At 34.0% G+C, this 19,353-nt stretch overlaps 4 protein-coding genes across 5 annotated transcripts; 1 reads left to right on the forward strand and 3 right to left on the reverse strand.

Annotated features, from left to right (window-relative positions):
• Nucleotides 1-418: 418 nt before the first annotated feature.
• Nucleotides 419-2,216, reverse strand: LOC106402147 (double-stranded RNA-binding protein 3). Its single transcript, XM_013842825.3, is given in 4 exon segments — nt 419-1,075; nt 1,078-1,332; nt 1,410-1,629; nt 1,703-2,216. Coding segments are annotated over 4 exon segments (1,119 nt in total). The 5' UTR covers nt 1,949-2,216; the 3' UTR covers nt 419-677.
• Nucleotides 2,217-2,788: 572 nt separating this feature from the next.
• LOC106402139 (probable protein S-acyltransferase 7) lies at nt 2,789-5,410 on the reverse strand. The gene is given in 7 exon segments (XM_048770404.1): nt 2,789-3,653; nt 3,728-3,961; nt 4,020-4,328; nt 4,403-4,585; nt 5,139-5,164; nt 5,167-5,199; nt 5,202-5,410. Coding segments are annotated over 7 exon segments (1,341 nt in total). The 5' UTR covers nt 5,221-5,410; the 3' UTR covers nt 2,789-3,116.
• An 8-nt stretch (nt 5,411-5,418) lies between these two features.
• Nucleotides 5,419-7,360, forward strand: LOC106402119. 2 transcript variants are annotated; one of them, XM_048770403.1, is made up of 5 exons: nt 5,419-6,192; nt 6,263-6,536; nt 6,611-6,701; nt 6,771-6,895; nt 6,958-7,360. In XM_048770403.1, exons 2-5 carry the CDS (start codon nt 6,308-6,310, stop codon nt 7,056-7,058), a joined length of 546 nt encoding a protein of 181 aa, XP_048626360.1. In that variant the 5' UTR covers nt 5,419-6,192; nt 6,263-6,307; the 3' UTR covers nt 7,059-7,360. The 2 variants fall into 2 exon arrangements, with proteins under 2 accessions (XP_048626360.1, XP_048626359.1); XM_048770402.1 differs by having other exon boundaries at nt 5,419-6,536.
• A 454-nt stretch (nt 7,361-7,814) lies between these two features.
• LOC106424779 (serine/threonine-protein kinase CDG1) lies at nt 7,815-10,922 on the reverse strand. Its single transcript, XM_048770405.1, has 4 exons — nt 10,509-10,922; nt 10,113-10,288; nt 9,308-9,970; nt 7,815-9,016 (listed from the first exon to the last, which is right to left on the reverse strand). The coding sequence occupies exons 1-4, from the start codon at nt 10,615-10,617 to the stop codon at nt 8,624-8,626; spliced, it is 1,341 nt and encodes a 446-aa protein (XP_048626362.1). The 5' UTR covers nt 10,618-10,922; the 3' UTR covers nt 7,815-8,623.
• Between the last annotated feature and the right edge of the window lie 8,431 nt (nt 10,923-19,353).

The raw sequence follows: 19,353 nt of genomic DNA on the forward strand, positions 1-19,353 counted from the left end.
ACACAAAAATATGAAATATCAACACATAAAATATGAAATATCAACACATAAGAAATCACCGGTTATTCTTATATCAACCTAATCAATCTATTATAATATAGATTATATACAAAGATTATATACAACATGGGAAAACAAAAGTTAAAAAAAAAAGATCCCATACATAAGACTATACAATGCCATCAATAATGTATCCGGCTCCGCGGAGGCTATACCAACTAGTTGAACTTGAATCAAATGATTCAGATAATTAAAAACAGAGCAGTACATGTTCGTATAAACCGGGATTAAAACAAGAATCAAACCGGTCAATAATTACTGCTAAGTAGCCGTTTACTTGTATTTTTAAAACGACAAAAACAGATTAAGTAAAAACAGAGCCATGAATGAGAGAGAGAGGGAAGAAGAAGCAGAGCAATCGGCGCATTAATGGCGAAAACAAATGCCATTAATAGTTTTCTTCTTTCATCTTCCTCTACATTTATTGCTCCTCTCTCCCTCTCGGACTCTCTTTGTTCTACGTGCAATACAATCCAGAGCCATTGAATTGATGTCAGGCCGTTAAATTTTCAAAAAAAAGGAACACGACGAACATACACAAACCCATAACTCGATTTATCACCTTTCACTAATCTATGATCAAATCCTTAACATGGGTTTATCTAAAGATACGACCTTTAATCATGGGTTCGATCTGATTTTGATTCTAACTCAAGTTCCATCAGAGACTTCTTCTCTTGCCCTTCAGTTCCTAGCGAGCTTGGAGCAGAACAAGAAGATGTGTTGGATCCATTGAACGGCGATAACGGTTTAGGTGGAGGAGCTGAGCAAACTGGAATCACCGATCTCATATGAACAGATGGAGCAAGTTTCTGATGGTTTAACCCAAAACCTCCAGCAAACATCTCGGGGAATGGAAGAAGTTTACTATAACAGTTTCTTCTCTCCATTGATGATAAAGGAAACGACTTTATTATCATCTCTGGTTTTGCATCATCTGGGCTCCTCTGTTTTAGCCCTGCCTGTTCTTGAGACTTCTCTAGCAAGGATTTGACTTTCGATTGTTGTTGGAGATTGTTGTTGAAGGCCAGAGTCTCGGTGGTAGTAGTGTTTGGTGGTGTTTCAGTGATGATGGTGAAGCTTCATTGGTATATGGATTAATCATTCTGAGCTTCTCACACAACATGTCTCTTGTGTCATGTCGGATTGCTCTTCTCCTTGAGTGATGTTGTTCTCTTCTTCTACCTTCTTTGGGTCTAAATCTTGAGAGGACTCTTGCAACTACCTCTCTTTCTTTCTCTTCACCTCTTTGAGAGTCCAAGCTTGTTGGCACTGTGTAACACACATGATAGACATTAACAAATGGATTTAAAAAGTTTTAAATTTGGAGGTAATTAATATTAGCTAACTTTTTCTCAAGGAGAACCAAGCTGCAATAGCAGCGTTCTTCTCAGCTTGCTTCTTAGTCTTTGCTGATTCTCCATTAAATCTCATCCCAGCAAGCTCCACAGTGCAAGAGAACGTTGGAACATGACCAGGTCCTGATCTCACACTTGTGTAAACCGGTAGATCAAGACCAGCTCTATGCGCCGTCTCTTGAAGCAGATTCTTGTAGATCCCAGTCTCATCCTTTGAGAACAAACCAAAAACATCATGAGACTTTGAAAATAAGAAAGATGGTGAAGTCAGAGAAAAGACTTACAAGAACTCTAGCAGTTAGAGACTTTGAAGGACCTTTTGAAGAGAGAGCACTGAGAGCAACTTCAGCAGCTGAATGCTCAGCTTGTCTGAGAGTGGAACAATAAGTAGGGCTTTCAAATATTTCACCGTTGAAGTTTACACAAGCTTTGAATCTTGGAGCATGATCTGGTCCTTCTCTTGTGCAGGTATATGATGGGAGGCTGAAACAGCTTCTCTGTGCTAGCTCTTGCAACTGATTCTTGTACATACTTTTCTTTGGCCTGAGTGATAAGGGTTGAGAAGAAGATGAAAGAGTAGTAGACAACTCTAAATCAAACCCACCTGCTTAAATTGGTATTTAAGATTTGGTGCCTCTTTATAAATGAACCAAAGAGATTGTCTCTATTATGTAATGGACCAACTTGTTAAATTGCCATTGTAAAATTTTTTTTTGGTGTAATGAGTGTTTGAATGAGAAAAAAAGCTTTATGGCCTCTGATGTTTTAAGTGAATTTTAAAAATGAAAAGAATCGTTTCAGAGTTTTTTAGAGTTCTCTATCACATGGTGGTTAGTAAGGCTCGTAATAAAGGAGGAGCAGAGGCTACTTAATGATAATAGTGACATTCAGTCAGTTGAACTATGGTCCATGACTCCATGTTATTTGTATATATGTACATATATGTCTCTGTACATAACACTGAGGAAAATCTTATTGACTCTCTTGAAAGATCCTGTATTTATGATCTGATATATCTGTTAGATTTTTCATTTTCATGAAGTTAGTTTGATCTTCATGATTCAAGGGTTTTTTTTCAAGTGCAAAGTGATTTCCATATATTTGTAAGATGATTCCAAAAGGCTATTTTCACATAACTCAAGGCTTTAATTATTGATTTGGACATTTTCTTAGACTATCTTTGACTCAGCAGAGACCTCAACACACTCTTCTTCTGTAACCTTATCTTATAATTAGGAGGAGCATTACTGCATTTGGGTTCTTACGCATTAATTGCAGAGCCATGCTTCAAATGAAGGACTATATTAATATGGTTCTGTCTTCTGGTCCACATGTCTTAATAATTCAGTTGCAGCTTCTTGATGATAAGATAAGAAAGAAACTAGTTTTGTTTGTTTTAACGTAAAACATATGTCTCTGGTTAAATGTATAAACACATCTAAAACAAGAACAGTCTGAACAATCCACAAGAAGCTCACTCATACAAACAGGTAAATACAACACACCACACCACACCAATTCAACCTTTTTTGCTTACCACAACAAACCCAACACAAAAACACTTTCCACATTAAGAACATTGCTACTTCTTTTGCCTCAACAAACCACAAGCCTGCATAAAACTGATTTTAAGCTGAATAATCCAACAAATGTTCAGCTTTGTTCTGTCTTCCTTCCGTGCTAAATCTTGTATCTGAACTATGTAGGCCGGTTCTCAGTCACTAGACCACTTCCACTGCTGCTTCCTCCACCGTTCTGGTTTTGCTCTCCTCCCACTCTAGCTGCTAAGGCCATAACTTCTGGGGACATATCCCAGCTCCCGCTTTTCCTTCCCCAGCTTGAGCGCCTCGGGTGCATACTCGGCCTATCACTCTGTTCATCAACCGTCGTCCTAACATCTGGAGAAAGCTCTCCCAACTCACCGTCCTTAACATGTAGCCTCTCATTATTACCATCTTTGCCATCACCATGTTCTGACATTGCTGAACCCATGTCAGCCCAAACAGCCTTCCTTCCCATTTCAATGTCATCACTGGCTTTACCCATGTTTGGACTCATGAAACCCCCCGCTACAGATCTAGGAGGCAATGGAGGTTCACGATGAACCATGGCTCTAAAGTCGTTCTTTGAAGGAGGGATAGCAGAACAAAACGTTTCTTTGAAGTTGTTAACCACTCCCTTGTTGTGTGGGTTGCTTCTCCGGTCATATCTGTATCTGAAATTCTCATATGTAGTCTGCAAGAACAAAGGGTTTTCAAAGGTTACAACGTTTCCAAGGAGGATGAGGATTGGATTGGTAGCAATATTACCTGGTTTGTGCTGATGAGATATAGATGGAAAGCTGTCAAGCCACCAACGAACCACATCGATATGAATGTGTAGAGTATCAATACAATAGAGGCAGGAGTTTTGAGCATTGCCTTCCAAATGGTTGTATGCTCTGACTCAGTGATCTTCCTTATATAGACCCAGCAGAAGGCAAACACATATATACAGAGAAGTGTCGTGGAGAAGACAAACATGAAGAAGAATCTGTAGTTCCTCTGCAACAACCACCAGAACATGAGATAGTTTTTATGAGAACAGTCTTTAAGTTTGGACTGTGACTTACTCGCCCATACATTGGCCAACCCAAGGGCAGTGATGGTCAAACTTTTCAACGCAGTTGTTACAAATAGAGCAGTGGGAACAGCGAGGAGGCCTATAGAGCATGCAAGTGTCACAGTACTTGACCTTAAACGTAACCCCATCAACCTCTACTTCCTTAATGCGAGGGAGTCTCAGCTGAGGAGTCTGGCCAGCTCCTGCATCCACGTTGCTGTTGTCAAGAGGTTCAGGCTCAGGAGGATGAGCGTTTCTAGGGATGATTCCTGGATCTCTTCCGGATGTAAGCAGCAGAAGAATCAAATCCTGAAGGAAAAAGATGTGCATGCTTTTATCATTACAACATCTTCAATGCAAAGAGAGGAAAAAGTATTACTTACATAAATGGTGAAGACGACGGCGACAGATACTATAGATACTCCCCAGTTATCAGAGAAGTCATCCATTAGCTTCCTGGCGACAAAGATGCAGAAGATTGTAACAGGGACAGCGATGAGACATATTGTTAGGGCCAGTGATCTCACGTCTGGTCCGAATACAAATCTTCCCTGAAGAAAGAATTTCTGAAAAAAAAACGGAGAAAACAAAAATGTAAAGTTTCATAAAAAAACTGGAGGAAGAATCAAACTGATGACTTGAGTTTATTACACAGGAGTCATGTACTAACTAACCACTAGAGGTAGTGTTTACTATCTATAACAAGAGAAGAAGCCAGGGATTAACGAGTTTATGGTTATGATTCTAATATCGAAAATGAAATAGGTTTGTTAAGCATTCAGTTAAGCAAAAAAGAGAAAGTGATTTTCAGTAAAACTGCTATAAATAGACATCAGTTATATAATCAACCTATGTAACACATTGAAGCTAACACTAATCAAATTAAACTAAAATGCCCCATAAATAGGGTAATTACATCAAAAAAAGCTTACGCCACCATTGAAAACGACATGAAAACATAGGATCCTCGACAAAACACTTGTTTGCTTAAAAAGTAAAAACACGAATAAAAAACAAAGTTCCAATTTTGAATATAGATAGAATAGCAAACAAAGCAACTAAGCAAGAGAAGATGAAAATATAAATTCAAATAACAGAGAGAGGAGAAGAAGGACAAACATTGCTGCCTTTCCAAGTTTGGTAAACCGTAAATCAGAGTTGGATCCCGAATCGGATCGGGAGGCGGAGGCACTACATACATCTCTCTCTCTTCAATCCTCAACCCCTCAATTTCTATTTTTTTCTATTTAAAAAAAAAAACAAAAGAGATGGTAAACTCCGGCGAATTGATTCTTTAGATTCCGGCGAAGAAAGCCGACAAGGTCACGAGTAAGCCAGCGATGATAAAAGAAGCTCTCTTTTTTTTTTTTTTCTCCTCCAAGTAAGTCTAATGGTGGGTTCCCTCCCCCACGCTTTTTTTACTTCTTCCTTTTTCTTTTAATCCCACTATATAAAAGCTACTAATTTTGGATGTTATAAAGGATGCCACATAGGCAAAATATTCTCAGCCATTCATTCTGCCACGTCACTGATAACCCAGACCAACAAATCGTAATTGCAGCCCAGCCCGTTAACCGGTTTCGCTCACGAAATTGCTGTCTCCGTCTCTTTGCTGTTGGGCCAGATTAAAAAATTTTCCAGCCCATCCCATTACTTATTTCAACTGTCAAACTATTTTCTTTTGCATTTTCTATTATTTCAGACAATTTTTTATTTCAACTGTTTTCTATAACAATGTGCAAACCGCCTAAGTTCCCTTTGATCTTAAAATAGTACGCCCAAGATAACAAAACCCCCTCATTTCACACACAGTCCCTGTAAATTTCTATAAAAAACTAAATTCTACTATCAAACCCACCCAACAAATTTACTACTACCACCTATAATTATGGCCCGGCCTACTTAAACTTTAAAAAAAAACCATGACAATACTTAAAAAAAAACACACCCTAACTATGTTCACTTCAAAAAAAAAAATTTAAACAAAATTGCCAAAAAAATACTAATTCTCATTCTTATCTATGTAGCACATGCACCACAAGATCAAAGCAATTAGGACAACACTCTCGAACCTCATCCAATAATCGTTAGGATCCTTAGGGTCTGGCCCATCACAAATCACAAAAATAAAGATGCTTTCCTAGGGACAACTTTCATATGTCTTGACATCCAGGTTTGTCTAAAATTCATATTTTTAATTATTCCAACTATATTTCAAATGATTGCTTCTAACCACTAAACAGGAACAAAAAATAGAGGGGAAGGTACCTATTTCTACGTCTGACACAATGTACCAACGCTTCGAAGAAGGGAAAATTTATCACATTAGATATTTTAATCTCCTCCCCAATAACCAACGTTACAGGCTTACCGATCAACCATACATAATCAATATCAAAGAAACAACAACTATTACACTGATTCAAGAAAACATTGCACCGATTCCTTCATACATATTCCGGCCACAACGCTACACCCAGTTGATCAGCTTAGCAAGTGAAACCAACTTCCTACCAGGTAAAAAAAAAAAAAACTCTCTCACACAAAAATAAATCCTAATTTTTTTCCAAACAACCAAATTATTCCTACAGATGTTGTTGGCCGCATTTGCCTCATCCAAGGAAGTGATTTATATAACCACTACACAGATTCAAAAATCATCATTGGATTACGTTTAGACAGGTACAAACTTTTTATTAAGTAATAATTGGTTTACAACTAAACAAAATCTAATACAATAATTATTTGTAGATCGAAATTGGTACGTCTAACTTTATGGGACAAGGAGGCATCTAATTTCAGGGAGTTAAATCGCATATCAACAAGGAAAAAACAAGTCGTAATCATCACAAGTATCATTCCACGGATACATGAAGGTAATAAACTAAACATAAACTTTACAAAAAACTAAATGCTAACAAATATTTGCCTTTTTCAGAAAAACTATCACTCACAGCAACACCTGGAACGCGCTTCTACTTTAACAACGAAATTGATATCATTCAACGCTTCCAAAAGAGGAATAAACTGCTATCTTAAGCCTCATAGCAAACACCACCAGTCAACTTTTAAAACATTTACGTTACCACTTCCTACGTCAATTAAATTGTCACACACAAAGATTATTTTCTCATTCAAATATCGAATTCCTCAAAACTATTTATTATTCATACTTACAGTTGTTTTTTAAAAAAAAATGATCACCGTTTCGAACTTCTCCCCTGTATAAAAAAACAAAACTTAACTTATCCTTTCAGAAACCAAAAAACACACAATTTTAATTCACCTGATTTTTATTAAACATGTAATCCGCGCGCAGCGCGGACGCCGGCCCTAGTATAGTATAAAGAAGAAACAAAGGGACTCGATATTTAGCTGATGTGTCACTTTATCATTGGTTTATCACTTTGTTTTGTGGGCCCAGTAAAGGAAAAGTCCGCAAATTTTTTTCACAAAACTTTTGTTCGATTTTGAAAAGGATATACTACTATATTAATTGATTGTGAAAGTTAAAATAAAAAAAATGTTTTTACTTTGAAAATCTCGAGAGAACAAAAAAAGTGGAAAACAAAAAAATGATGACAGCGAACCTATGCATATGCGTATGGGTTATGATGGACTCACCTTCTGCACAAACATTAATATTTGTTTTCAGCCTTGAAATTTGAATTATACCCCCCAAGTGGGCCTAACAATATGTCCATTATAAAATTTAAACCTACTAATATTTTAAAAATAAAACACAAGTACAAATTTTTTTTTTTTAAAATAAATATTTTCACGTCTTTGTCGAAAACCCAAACATATTGTAAATAGTCCTTTCTAACGTTAATCGAAACCGAGTAACGTAGATGATAGTCCCTTCTAACAGTTTGACGATATATAAATAGGAGTGTCAAAAATACAAATGTACAAGTAATTTCAGAGAGGGAGAGGGAGTAATAAAAGTGGAATTCAAAGATCAGAGACTATCGATTAGATTCTTTTCCAAAAATCCGTTGAAGTACTCGTAGGGTTTACGTGATTTTGTCTAGTTAGTCGATATCTTTCCTCTTCTAAGCTTCATTTTATAGTTTATACATTTAGGGCATTGGACTTTGATGCCATTTGTAAACTAATAGCTCATCGTTTTGAGCTATTAATTAAGAGTATCATTGGTAAAATATAAAAAACAAGTATGTAATTTCTTAGACTCATTGGTTCAAATATAGCGGTTGTATTGTAAGTGCATATATATCCATGAACTTTTAGATGTAGGTGTTTGTTTTTATTTTAACATTGTGAAGCGATTTACACAACTGATTTGTTTTAAAAAAAAAATATTTTTGTTTAACTATCCACAACTGTAAAAACTATAAACTTTTTTCAGTTTTTCATCTTTCTAAATTTGAAACGTTACGAAATAATGGACAAGAAGTGTTTCTTGTTATTGTCAAACACCAACATATATAACCGATCAAGAAGATATTACCCATTTTTTAAATAATCAAAGAACCAAAATGTTAAGAAGCATTGGAGTTATGCATATCGGTAAACCAAGAAAAAATAACATTTGTACCAACCAAATTCGGTTTAAGTATATAGCAGTTGACAAACAAACAAAATTAAGCAAAGAAAGTATCAGCAACTTTGCTCTTTCTCCGTTCAGCTCTTGTACAACCCTTAGCCCATCTCTTAGCATCAGAAACATATCTATCTCTCTCCAAACCTTCATCTCCTTCATTAACAGTTGACCCTTCAACTTTCTTCCCCTTATCTACTCCTCGTCCATATCTAATGTCATTTCCCTTATCTTTCCTCGCTATGTACTCAACCAAGACCTCCAATGCCTCCACTACTTCTCTGATTGTTGGCCTAGCTTTTGCGCGTTCCCGCAGACACATATACGCTAACTGAACGGCTCTTCTCACAGCTTCTTCCAAGTACGGATCACCTTGTATTCCTAACATCGGATCTGCAATCTTTCTTATGTTTAGGTTCCTGAAATATGGCAGTGCCTGTAAAGCACCAGCAAAGAGTCATCATAATTCATAAGATCATTTGGTTGCGTATGAAAGAAGCAACATCGATAAAACGTTCACCATAACAATAACTTAACTAAATTAAAAAAAAAAAAAAATTCTCGGCTAGCTGCGTTTATATATATTGATTTTTTAAAATTTTGGGAATTCAAAACTAATGTTTCATGTGGCTATGCCCAGAATTGTCATAGTCAAAACCATATATTTCTTCAGCGTTTAGGGTTAGTCAATATATGTTCGTACGTAAAATCATATTTAGAGAGTTACCCATCTAACAAGCAAACGTTGTGCACCCATGGTTGAGTCCCCAATAGGTTTGCGTCCAGTGATAAGCTCCAACAGCACAACTCCAAAGCTATAAATATCAGACTGCAGCGTCAGTTGCCCAGTAGCCGCGTACTCGGGTGCACAATACCCTAGCGTTCCCATAACTCTAGTAGTGACATGAGACATGCCTTCATTCGGACCAATCTTTGCAAGCCCAAAGTCAGAGAGCTTCGGTTCAAACCCATGGTCCAGCAGTATGTTTGCAGTTTTCATATCTCTATAGATCACAATAGGTTTTGAATCGTTGTGAAGATACGCTAACCCTTTAGCTGCTCCTAAAGCTATCTTCATCCTTGTGCTCAAATCTAAAACCTCTTGAGCAGATCTGATATCTGAAAAAAAAAATAAGTACTGTATTATAAATTTTGTTTCTTGAGGATGAAGTATAGTTTTGTTTTTTGTTTTACAGTGGATGTTATCTTCTACAGATCCAAGAGGCATATATTCATAGACGAGGCATCTTTGATCGCCTTCACAGCAATAACCATACAGTTTCACGAGGTTTTTGTTTCTCAACATTGAAAGCATTAGGACTTCCACAATAAACTCTTTGTTTCCTTGTATACTACTCCGACCAAGCATCTTAACAGCCACATCCTTTAACTGTAGACCAACAACATAGCCACACACACAAAAAAGATTATCCGCTCGTTAGAGACATCATATAGTCTTTTCACAACAACAACAACAACAAGAGCAGTTCAAGAGATTGTTTGTGATTTGATTGATCAAAGACTACAGTTACCTGTCCGTCAATCTCTAACTCTCCTTTGAATACATCGCCGAATCCACCTTGTCCGATCCTAGCATCCAGGCTGAAGTTGTTTGTTGCGGTGGCGAGTTGTAGGTATGAGAATTTTTTGATTTTCTGCGGTGGCGGTAGCAGTGCTTCAGGATCTGATGAAGACGTTGCTGGATTGGCTACATGACACACGATGAGAGTATGTATCACATGTTACACTAGGAACAAGTGGATTAAAGACACTTCGATAAAACCAAATAAACAATGTTTTGACCTAGAAACACACAAACCCTTGTTCGAGATTTATAATATCATTCATACATTAATGTGACATAAGACTGTAACTAGGTGTGTAAATAACAAAGAATGAAGAAAGGAACATAGGAAGTGAGATGTAACCAGAAGACGATGATGGTTGGTCAGGTATGGATTCCTGAACAGAAACGGGTTCCTGATTCTCCACCTTATTACGTTTTGGTCTAAGTCCGAAACACAAGCAAAAAGCCATGTTTGCTCTAAAATTGATATTTCCGATTCTTTTCCGTTTAGGGGTGTCACTAAGGTCACAGCTATACACACAATTGCTATAGGATTACTGCTGGTTTTACCGTAACAGATATGAACTGAAGATTTGGATACAAGGACCAAGAGGAGAAATCTAAGAGAAACGTTGTTGAGCTATGAAGAGAGATTTGTTGGATAAGGTAGAAGATATAATGAATTAGAAGGGAGTTTTATTGAAAACTTGAGGCTTAGCGAAGAGGATTAGAGATAACGAGATTGAAGTTTTGAATGGGTTTTTCTTTGCAAATGATAGACACGTAATCAACAAGAGAGCATGGTTGCACCAAAATGGTATACGTTGACACCAATTGTTTCTTTCCTATACATAAAAGGTATATGATTTTTTTTTGAGGAAATAAATCGTATATTAGATACCTTTCTGTGGGTAATAATATCCTACTGTATACATTCTTGTTACGAAGTTTAAATCATCATCATCATCATCATCATCATCATATAACATAAAACTAAACAAATAATAATATTTTTGGTTATCATCGAAAAAACAAAAAACTTCCAACATTTTAATCGAATAAACAAAACAAATATTGATTTAGAATGATAGTTATATTTTAGTAGATTAAAAACAAAAAAAACTAATCTAAAACCAAACTGATATCCAAATTAAACATATCTAATATCTTCTTATCTTAAGAAATAACGAAATTAATAATTTTATTCCACGCAAGCCGCGGATTATTACCTAGTTTTGCTTTAAAATATTAACTAAATTTTAATCTCGCGCTTTTTAATTAACTGTGTGTTGTACGCTAAATAACGACGCTTTTTTGTATTATTCATGCGTTATACTAAGTTAAATAACAATTAGAACCAGTCTTAATCTAAAGCCCAACAAACAAAACTTTTAAATGAAAACGAAAAAATTTAAAGAACAATAATTATAAAACTATTTTGTAATATATTGGGCTTAGATTCTGTTATGAAGATTTGTGATTTTTTTTTTTTGTACATATGCTTATGAATGGATATAGCTACCTTGAACACAAAATTTGATTGTACTAGCTTTAAAACATATATATCACTATGTTATCTTTAGAGTAATTCTTTGTGATACCTATTTGATTGGCTAGATTATTATGTTTTAAAATTAAATTAATTGTTAACCTCAAACTTATTGTTATACGCAAAGATAACTGCACTTTTTGGTATTATTCGTGTGTTATACACAATTAATATAATTAAGGCCGATCCTAATTTAAACCCAACCAACAAGATTTTAAGTGAACATTAGATTTTGATCCACACAATGCGTGGGTGTTTATTTGTAGTTTTATATACATAGATATTTATTTTAGATAATTAATAGTATATATTTATAAAAAGTTAATCAGATATTTAAATATTTATATAACTATTTCAGATATAATAATTTAATCAATGGTTTAAAACTTTCATATGTATTTTTGTTTCTTATTATATATATTTATCTTATTATATATAATTTTTTTCATTTTATAAAAAATAATAAAATATATATTAATGCATAATAATAGTTCATTGTTAATTACAAAATTAGTGAAAATATTTACATATAAATATTTTGAAAATTAAAAAATTGTTAAAATATTTATCAGTAGATTTGTTAGAATAAATTATATATAATGAAAAGATATCATGATTAAAGTAGTTAAAAATATCTTATATTATTAGCTTTAATAAAATACAAGTTAATTTTTTACTTGTATTATATAGTTTGCTAGTGTTAACCCGTCTTACCAACATATTATAATTTTGAACATAAATATTTATAATTATAATTATATAGCAGATAAAAAATATGATATAATTTTTATTTTTATTTCATAAATGATAATTGAACATATTAATGCATAATAATATTTCAAAATTAATTACGAAATTAGTTAAAATATTTATATATAATTTAAAAAAAATTGAGATCTTGTTAGAATCTTTTCAAACAGATTTGTTAGATTTTTTAAAATATATATTTTTATATTTAAAATGAAAATATCAAAAGATATTATGATTAAAATAGTTCAAATATTCTATGTGTTATTAGTTTAAATACAATATAGTTAATAAAATTTCTAAAGGATGGTCCAAAATAAAAAAACAAACACACATGAAAGAAGTCGTGATTTTATTTTAATAGAATAGTTAATTGTAAGTCCTATATATTGCATTTTTATATTTTATGAAATAATATATGTTTATATAAACATAATATAGAAAAATTAAAATAATGTAATATAATGAATTAACTTATCTCTAGTTTATTGTATTTCAAATCTATGTATATATATATTGTTTATAGTGTTTCAGATAATTATTAACTAAATAAATCAGAAATTGAAGTATTTTTAAAATTTGTTAGATTTTGAAATGATATGAAATGTTAATTATTTCATTCAGTATCCAAATTAATATCATTATCATTCAAAGTAATGAAATAAATGTTACTTCACACGAGCACACAGTTTGTATAATTCTAAATTGAAAACATCAAACTAATTAGTTTGGTTTATAACTGAATGATATTAATCTCAATTTCGTGATTATATTTTAGTTGTCACATAGGTATGAATGAAAGACATAATCTTGAAAATACTTATTGTAGTGTATAGTCAAATGTCCGCTACATATTATGAGTTTAGATTGTTTTAGTATAATATTAGTTTTTAATAAAATAAAGAATAGATATCTATTTATAATCAATTATGTTGATGATTATATTTTTTTAAAAATTAAATGCATATATAACGACCTGAATTTTTCGCTGAATATAAGGAGACTCCTAATGCAATTAATATGTGGTTTGAAGATTAAAAATGATTGATCATTTTATCCTTAAAGAATAAAAAAACATTTAACCAAAAAAAATTAAAGGATGATCCATTTTAAAATATCACACATGAAAAAAAATCATGACTTTTTTTTAATAAAATAGATGAAAAATTTAAAAACATTAACTATAAAATTGTTTTTTTTTTCAGATGAAAGAAGGCATAATGCTACGATTACATTTGATATATGTTTGTCACAAAGCTAAAATTAAAATCTCTATAATTTTATTTGATAATTCCGTTTTTCACGTTAACTATCCACAAAACTAAAATAGAAAATTATATACATATTTATAAAATTAATTTCAAAATATCTTATAATAGTAAGTAATTAAGATATATTTTAATATAAAATAATAGATATCATATCTGGTTTGGAAAAGTTAATATTAAAAAAAGAAATACAAATTTCTATATTTTGTCTATATTTATAAATAATAATATTATCCTTTTTGTTTTTGTTTTGGTGTTGTTAAAAGTATAGTTTTCCTTCTGAGGCTCAAATCAGGCGTATATCAAAATAAATGTAGGGCACAATGTAGGAATGTCAAACAGGTTGATCCGTCCCGTCCGTTACCGCAGCGGATTCGTCTTCGAGCGGATCACGGCGGGTCAGACCCGCGCAGGCTGTGATACTCAAAATGGCTGACTAAACCCGTACCGCAAAACATGTAGGCCCTTGCGAATCGGCCCGCGGGACATAGAATTATAAATGGAAATATGGCTCCTGAATGCTTCAAGACATGATTCAGGATGCTTTATCAATTTCATGACGCATCAGTAAGTTTGTTTAGTCGAGGATTGAACTGGATAAAGCAATACACTTGTTAGTTGAAGATTTTAGTTGTATCAAAACACTAGTTTATTTACTTTTGTTAGACTCTAAATATTTTAAAAATAAACAATACTTTAGTAGCTGAATCCAAATATTATAACTCATAAGTTCATAATAAATGCTTTAGTTTTCTGAATCCAAAATTAAATAAAACCAACACCAAATCAAAGATGCTAATCCAAAAAATAAATAAAAAGAAAACATCAATCACACTTCTTGTTTTTCATCTTTATCACCAACAAACGACAAAAAGATGGAAATTTCTCTTCTTCACCATCAACTTCATTCTCTGCAAATAAGAATAATAGAAGTCAGTTAAAGATATATTGAAACCTAAAACTCCAAAATGTATGATAATGTGAACAAATACATATAGGCAAAACTATGAAAAACCCATGGCATGAACAAGATCTTTTTCTTCGGTGGAAAGTGAGTTTTCAAACTTCTTATGATGACTCGAAGAAGCTCCACCGGTGCAGATCGAAGGCGCATGGGAGACCGGAAGCATCATTGACCCTGAAACCACCATCACCGGAGCTATCGAATCACCTTCTCTCTCTCTCTCTCTCTCTCTCTCTCTCTCTCTCTCTCTCTCTCTCTCTCTCTCTCTCTCTCTCTCTCTCTCTCTCAATGTTTTAGGCGAAAGCAGAAATGGGGACTTAGAGTTGTGGGTCTTTAAAATCCCACAGGTTAAGCCCATCCCGCTTTCGACCCGTCCCGCTTTGAACCTGTCCCGCGAGGCCTGTAATTTTGCGGGCTTACCAAATGGAGGCCCAATCCCGCCTTGCAGCCTTTACAGGTCAGGCCCGCTGTCCAGGTCTTTGATTGTCATCCCTAGTACAGTGTACCAAGGATGAAAAACTCAACGGCGGATAGACTAGCACGCAATGTTAGGAAGCAACCGTCTTTTATCGTTCACATGGGTGCATATCACCCAGTTTGGTTTACAGAGTCAGTATGAGTCTGTAAAGTTGATGACAAAAAAAAAGTAGGGCAATTCTCCAAAATAGACTATTTTCAAGTTTTGTTCACAAAATAGACCACAAGGAAGAAAATGAACAAACTGTTTTATTTAATAGGTAAAAGAACCGTAATACCCTAGAAATACAAAAAAAAAAAAATTTTTTTATAATTTTAATTATAGGTTTTCAAATTCGAACTTTTTGACTAAATCTAGGACTCTAATACCCTAGATATACAAAATGTTTCATTGTGGCGTTGGATTTTTGCTTCTGACATCATCTGAGAGTTTTGTTGGCCCGTTTCATTACTCTCCAACCGCCACTGTAGGAATGCTCAAGGAGATAATTGTCTCTGAATGGCCTAAAGGTGAGCTTAGAGTCTTTACTACAAGTGCTCTTTAAGTTTGGTGAACAGTTTCTTCACTAGTGGCTTGATAGACAAAGTCTAGGCTATTTTAGATCTGATTGTATTACTAATCACTTGTCTTAAACTATTAGACATCTGTTTAGAAACTGGTTCTGGCTCTCTTCAAGACTATTCTTTACTCTTCTACATTCAACAAAATCTTTTCATTTGTCACACTTTTGATTTCCAGTTTTACTTTTTAATGTGATGTCCCTAGACAAGAATATTGTTCCAAAAGCAGCTAGTGACATCAAGTTTATAAATGATGGTAAGATGTTGGAGAATGGTAAAATTGTTGCTCAGTGTAAAGCTCCATTTGATGATCTCCCTAAATCCGTCATTAAAATGCACGTTGTCGTGCAACCGTCTCCAACAAAACCAAGACCAGGTCTTATTCTGTTGCTTTCTCACCTCAGTACATCTTGCTTATAGAATGAATGCTTAGGAGTTCTATGTAATTTGGTTATTGGTTTGTTATCTTCTCTTCTATAGAAGAGAGGAAAATTGAAGAGGAAGAAGCCTCACAGAGAAGCTTTTGCTCATGTATCATAATGTGAGAACAAGTACTAGATCCAAAATCTGAACACAAGACTTAGGAAGCTTGTTTGGAGTCTTGCTTCACTGGGTTTTTTTTCACGAAGACCGTACAAACATAAATTTACCATCTTCATGCTTCATATTATGCATTCATCATAAGTTCAAACAAATCTTCATCAATGGCGTTATAAAGCTGGTCTATTGAAAGTTTCTTTTTTTGCATTGTCATGAAAACTCTTCTTTTGGAGAATAATTATTATATAAGGAGAAGAGCTTCTAGTATGTGGTTCTGTTCATCTGTACACCTTAAGACCTATATATTCTCCATCAGTATCTGCCCAAACATTTGTGTCAACAAATCATTAACCAGTGATAAACCGGTACAAACACTAATGATATATATGACATAATCCATACATAAGACAGAAGTGGCATTACCTTTCTATTCACTTTTATTATCTCTTCAGAAGTTACATTATCAAAGTTCAGTACTTTTTCGACTTGTTATTATCTCCGCATCCATCCATTTCCTTAGGAAACTCATATTTTTAAACGTATATCTACTTCCGTCAATAAATTTCCTTATTTTGTACTATATAATACAATATTTTTCTTTAAATAATATGAACAATTAATCATCTTTTGCTTAATATTTTACTAGTGACACCTCTGTATGATTTGAGTAATAAATTGCTTTTAATGATTTTCATTATTGTTAATAAATATATTAAAATCACTTAAAGAGTGAGTAAAATATGAAAATAATTTTGTTATCTGAAAACTGACTAGTGGCCGCTGTATTGTCTTGATTAAATGAATGTGCAATACTTATGTGAGTGATAAACTATTTTTAGTGATTTTAACTATTGTTAGAGCCATAATTAACCAATTTCATTTAATTAAAAAATTAGTGAATTATGAAATTAAGTAATAATAACTTTTAAAATCAACAAGTGTGTAGCATTGTATAATTTGAAATAAAATCAATATATAATATATATATATATAATATCTGACTAATAAATTGTTGTTTAGTGATCTTACCGATTATTGATGCATCAATAAACACACTAAGAATATTCTTGCTTATTGTTAGCGTCGTAATCAATACTATTAAAAGGGAAGGAGTCCTAAAAATCTACTTAAAAAAGGTTGTTGCACCTACTTAATTAATTGTTGGGCCATATAATAAATCTAAATAAAATATCAATAAACGTCTTTCATACCCTATATTTTCTCCTGCAATCAACCGAAAATTATAAATAAGCAAATCAAATTTATTTTAATCATATGTCGATGGTTTCCACCTTGCTAGTTTTGGGAATCATGAGAGTATGGGAGAGGACGAGGTTCAGATGCTTATTGAGGAGGAGATAGATAGAGGAAGAGGTTAAAGCACAGGTGGTTATAACTGAGGTGCTTGAGGAGAAGAAGAAGTTCGAGGACATGGATGGGAAGGATGGAGTCGCTGGGGAGGTGGAGAAGAGACAAGGTGTTCGTAAAAAGGTGGTTAAGCCGTCTGTAGGAGCTGCAGCTTCTAATAAATTGAAGATGGCTCAGTTGGTGACGGCAAAACGTGTGGTAGCCAAACAGGCATTCGTCATGGTGATCACTCTAAGCAGGGGGAGGATAAGGGTACATCAGGTCCAAAATATGACTCTGCAAAGCAAGTAAAAAGATCCATGAATACAAGCATATGGATAGAAAAGTCACTTGGGCAGGTTATGATTTATGGTTTTATTTCAGTTTTAATAAGCTCTCTGAGCATTTGTACTTGGTGTTTTTTGGATTCTTGTTGGTTTTATGATTGTCTCTTTTTAGTTTGTTTTGTGGAATGGTTCTGCATTATGATCTCTAAATGGAATAAACATGGTTTTTTAGTGTGTTATTGGTGGTTTCAGTGTATGTTATGTGCTGTATATTGCAGAGAGTATGAGCAAAAGCATTATTATGGTATGCCTACTAATGGAGACAAAGAACTCCCTTTTAATTTATTCTATGGCATGAGTTTGGGTCAGCTTATGGGAGGCAAATTCGGGAGATATCATTAATTTCAACGGGGGGGTATGTTTGGTTTCTTCACACCAAGCATACTCAAACATTGGTCGAGTGCAAAGACAGTGTTTCTGGAGTTACGTGTTTTATTGTGTTGGTAATAAAATGCAGCAGTGGCAATTTCCTTGGTTATTTGCAATACGAGTGGAGTATGCGTATATGATGGTTTTTTCTTTTGAAAGGGATATTGGCTTTAGAGCTTTTATTTGGTTTGAGTAACACGACTACAGAATATAAGGATAGTTCCAATGTCTTCCTTTTTGTTGGTTGGTATATTTATAATAAGGATTTATTATGTGTCCGCACAGGACTGGAAATGTTTTTGGAGAAAGAGATAACTCCGGGTTTCTTTATACCTGGCGGTTTATATTATGGGTGCAGATCCTTAATTTTATTTAATGAAAGTCCTAAGTTGGAATTGTCGAGGAATGGAAAGCAAATGGACTATGAGTTATTTGAGGGAAATATGGCATAAAAATAAACCTGATTTTTTATTTTTATCAGAAACAAGCAGCAGGAGTTTGATTTTGTACAAAGGTTCCAACTTCATTCGGGTTTTGATAATTGGTAACGGTGGATCCAAATGGCAGGAGTGGAGGTTTGGCATTGTATTATAATAATGAATTTCAGGTTCAGATTCTATATACAAGTAACCGGATGATAGATGTGGAAGCGGTGGTTTTGGAGAAAAGAGTATTTATGACATTTGTTTATGGAGATCCGGTCCAACAAATGAGGGATCTGGTTTGGGAACAGTTAACTAGGTATGGGCTTGCAAGGGATGAACCTTGGTTTATTATTGGTGATTTAAATGAGATTACCGGAAATCATGAAAGAAGAGGAGCCCTGCGAAGTGCGGACTCTTTTGTTTCTTTATGATATGATTCGAAATAGTGTTATTGGAATTTTCGGCGACCGAGGTAACAAAATGTCATGGCAAGGTCGTAGAGGAAAGGAAAAGGGGCGTTCACGGTTAGATGTCGTTTAGACCGTGCATTGGCAAATGAGGAGTGGCATACTCTTTTTCCTTGTTCTTATACAGAATACTTAGGGAGTGGCG

Source organism: Brassica napus, assembly GCF_020379485.1.
Source record: "Brassica napus cultivar Da-Ae chromosome A2 unlocalized genomic scaffold, Da-Ae chrA02_Random_6, whole genome shotgun sequence".
Taxonomy (NCBI): Eukaryota; Viridiplantae; Streptophyta; class Magnoliopsida; order Brassicales; family Brassicaceae; genus Brassica; species Brassica napus.

Excerpts from the sequence above, each read along its gene's own strand:
- LOC106424779 (XM_048770405.1), bottom strand. The coding sequence starts at position 10,617 with ATGGCTTTTTGCTTGTGTTTCGGACTTAGACCAAAACGTAATAAGGTG. Across the intron at positions 10,289-10,508 it reads CCAACCATCATCGTCTTCTG|CCAATCCAGCAACGTCTTCA; the intron begins GTTACATCTCAC and ends TGTGTCATGTAG. Across the intron at positions 9,017-9,307 it reads AACGTTTGCTTGTTAGATGG|GCACTGCCATATTTCAGGAA; the intron begins GTAACTCTCTAA and ends GGTGCTTTACAG.
- LOC106402119 (XM_048770402.1), top strand. The coding sequence starts at position 6,308 with ATGTACCAACGCTTCGAAGAAGGGAAAATTTATCACATTAGATATTTT. Across the intron at positions 6,537-6,610 it reads TGAAACCAACTTCCTACCAG|ATGTTGTTGGCCGCATTTGC; the intron begins GTAAAAAAAAAA and ends TTATTCCTACAG. Across the intron at positions 6,702-6,770 it reads ATTGGATTACGTTTAGACAG|ATCGAAATTGGTACGTCTAA; the intron begins GTACAAACTTTT and ends AATTATTTGTAG.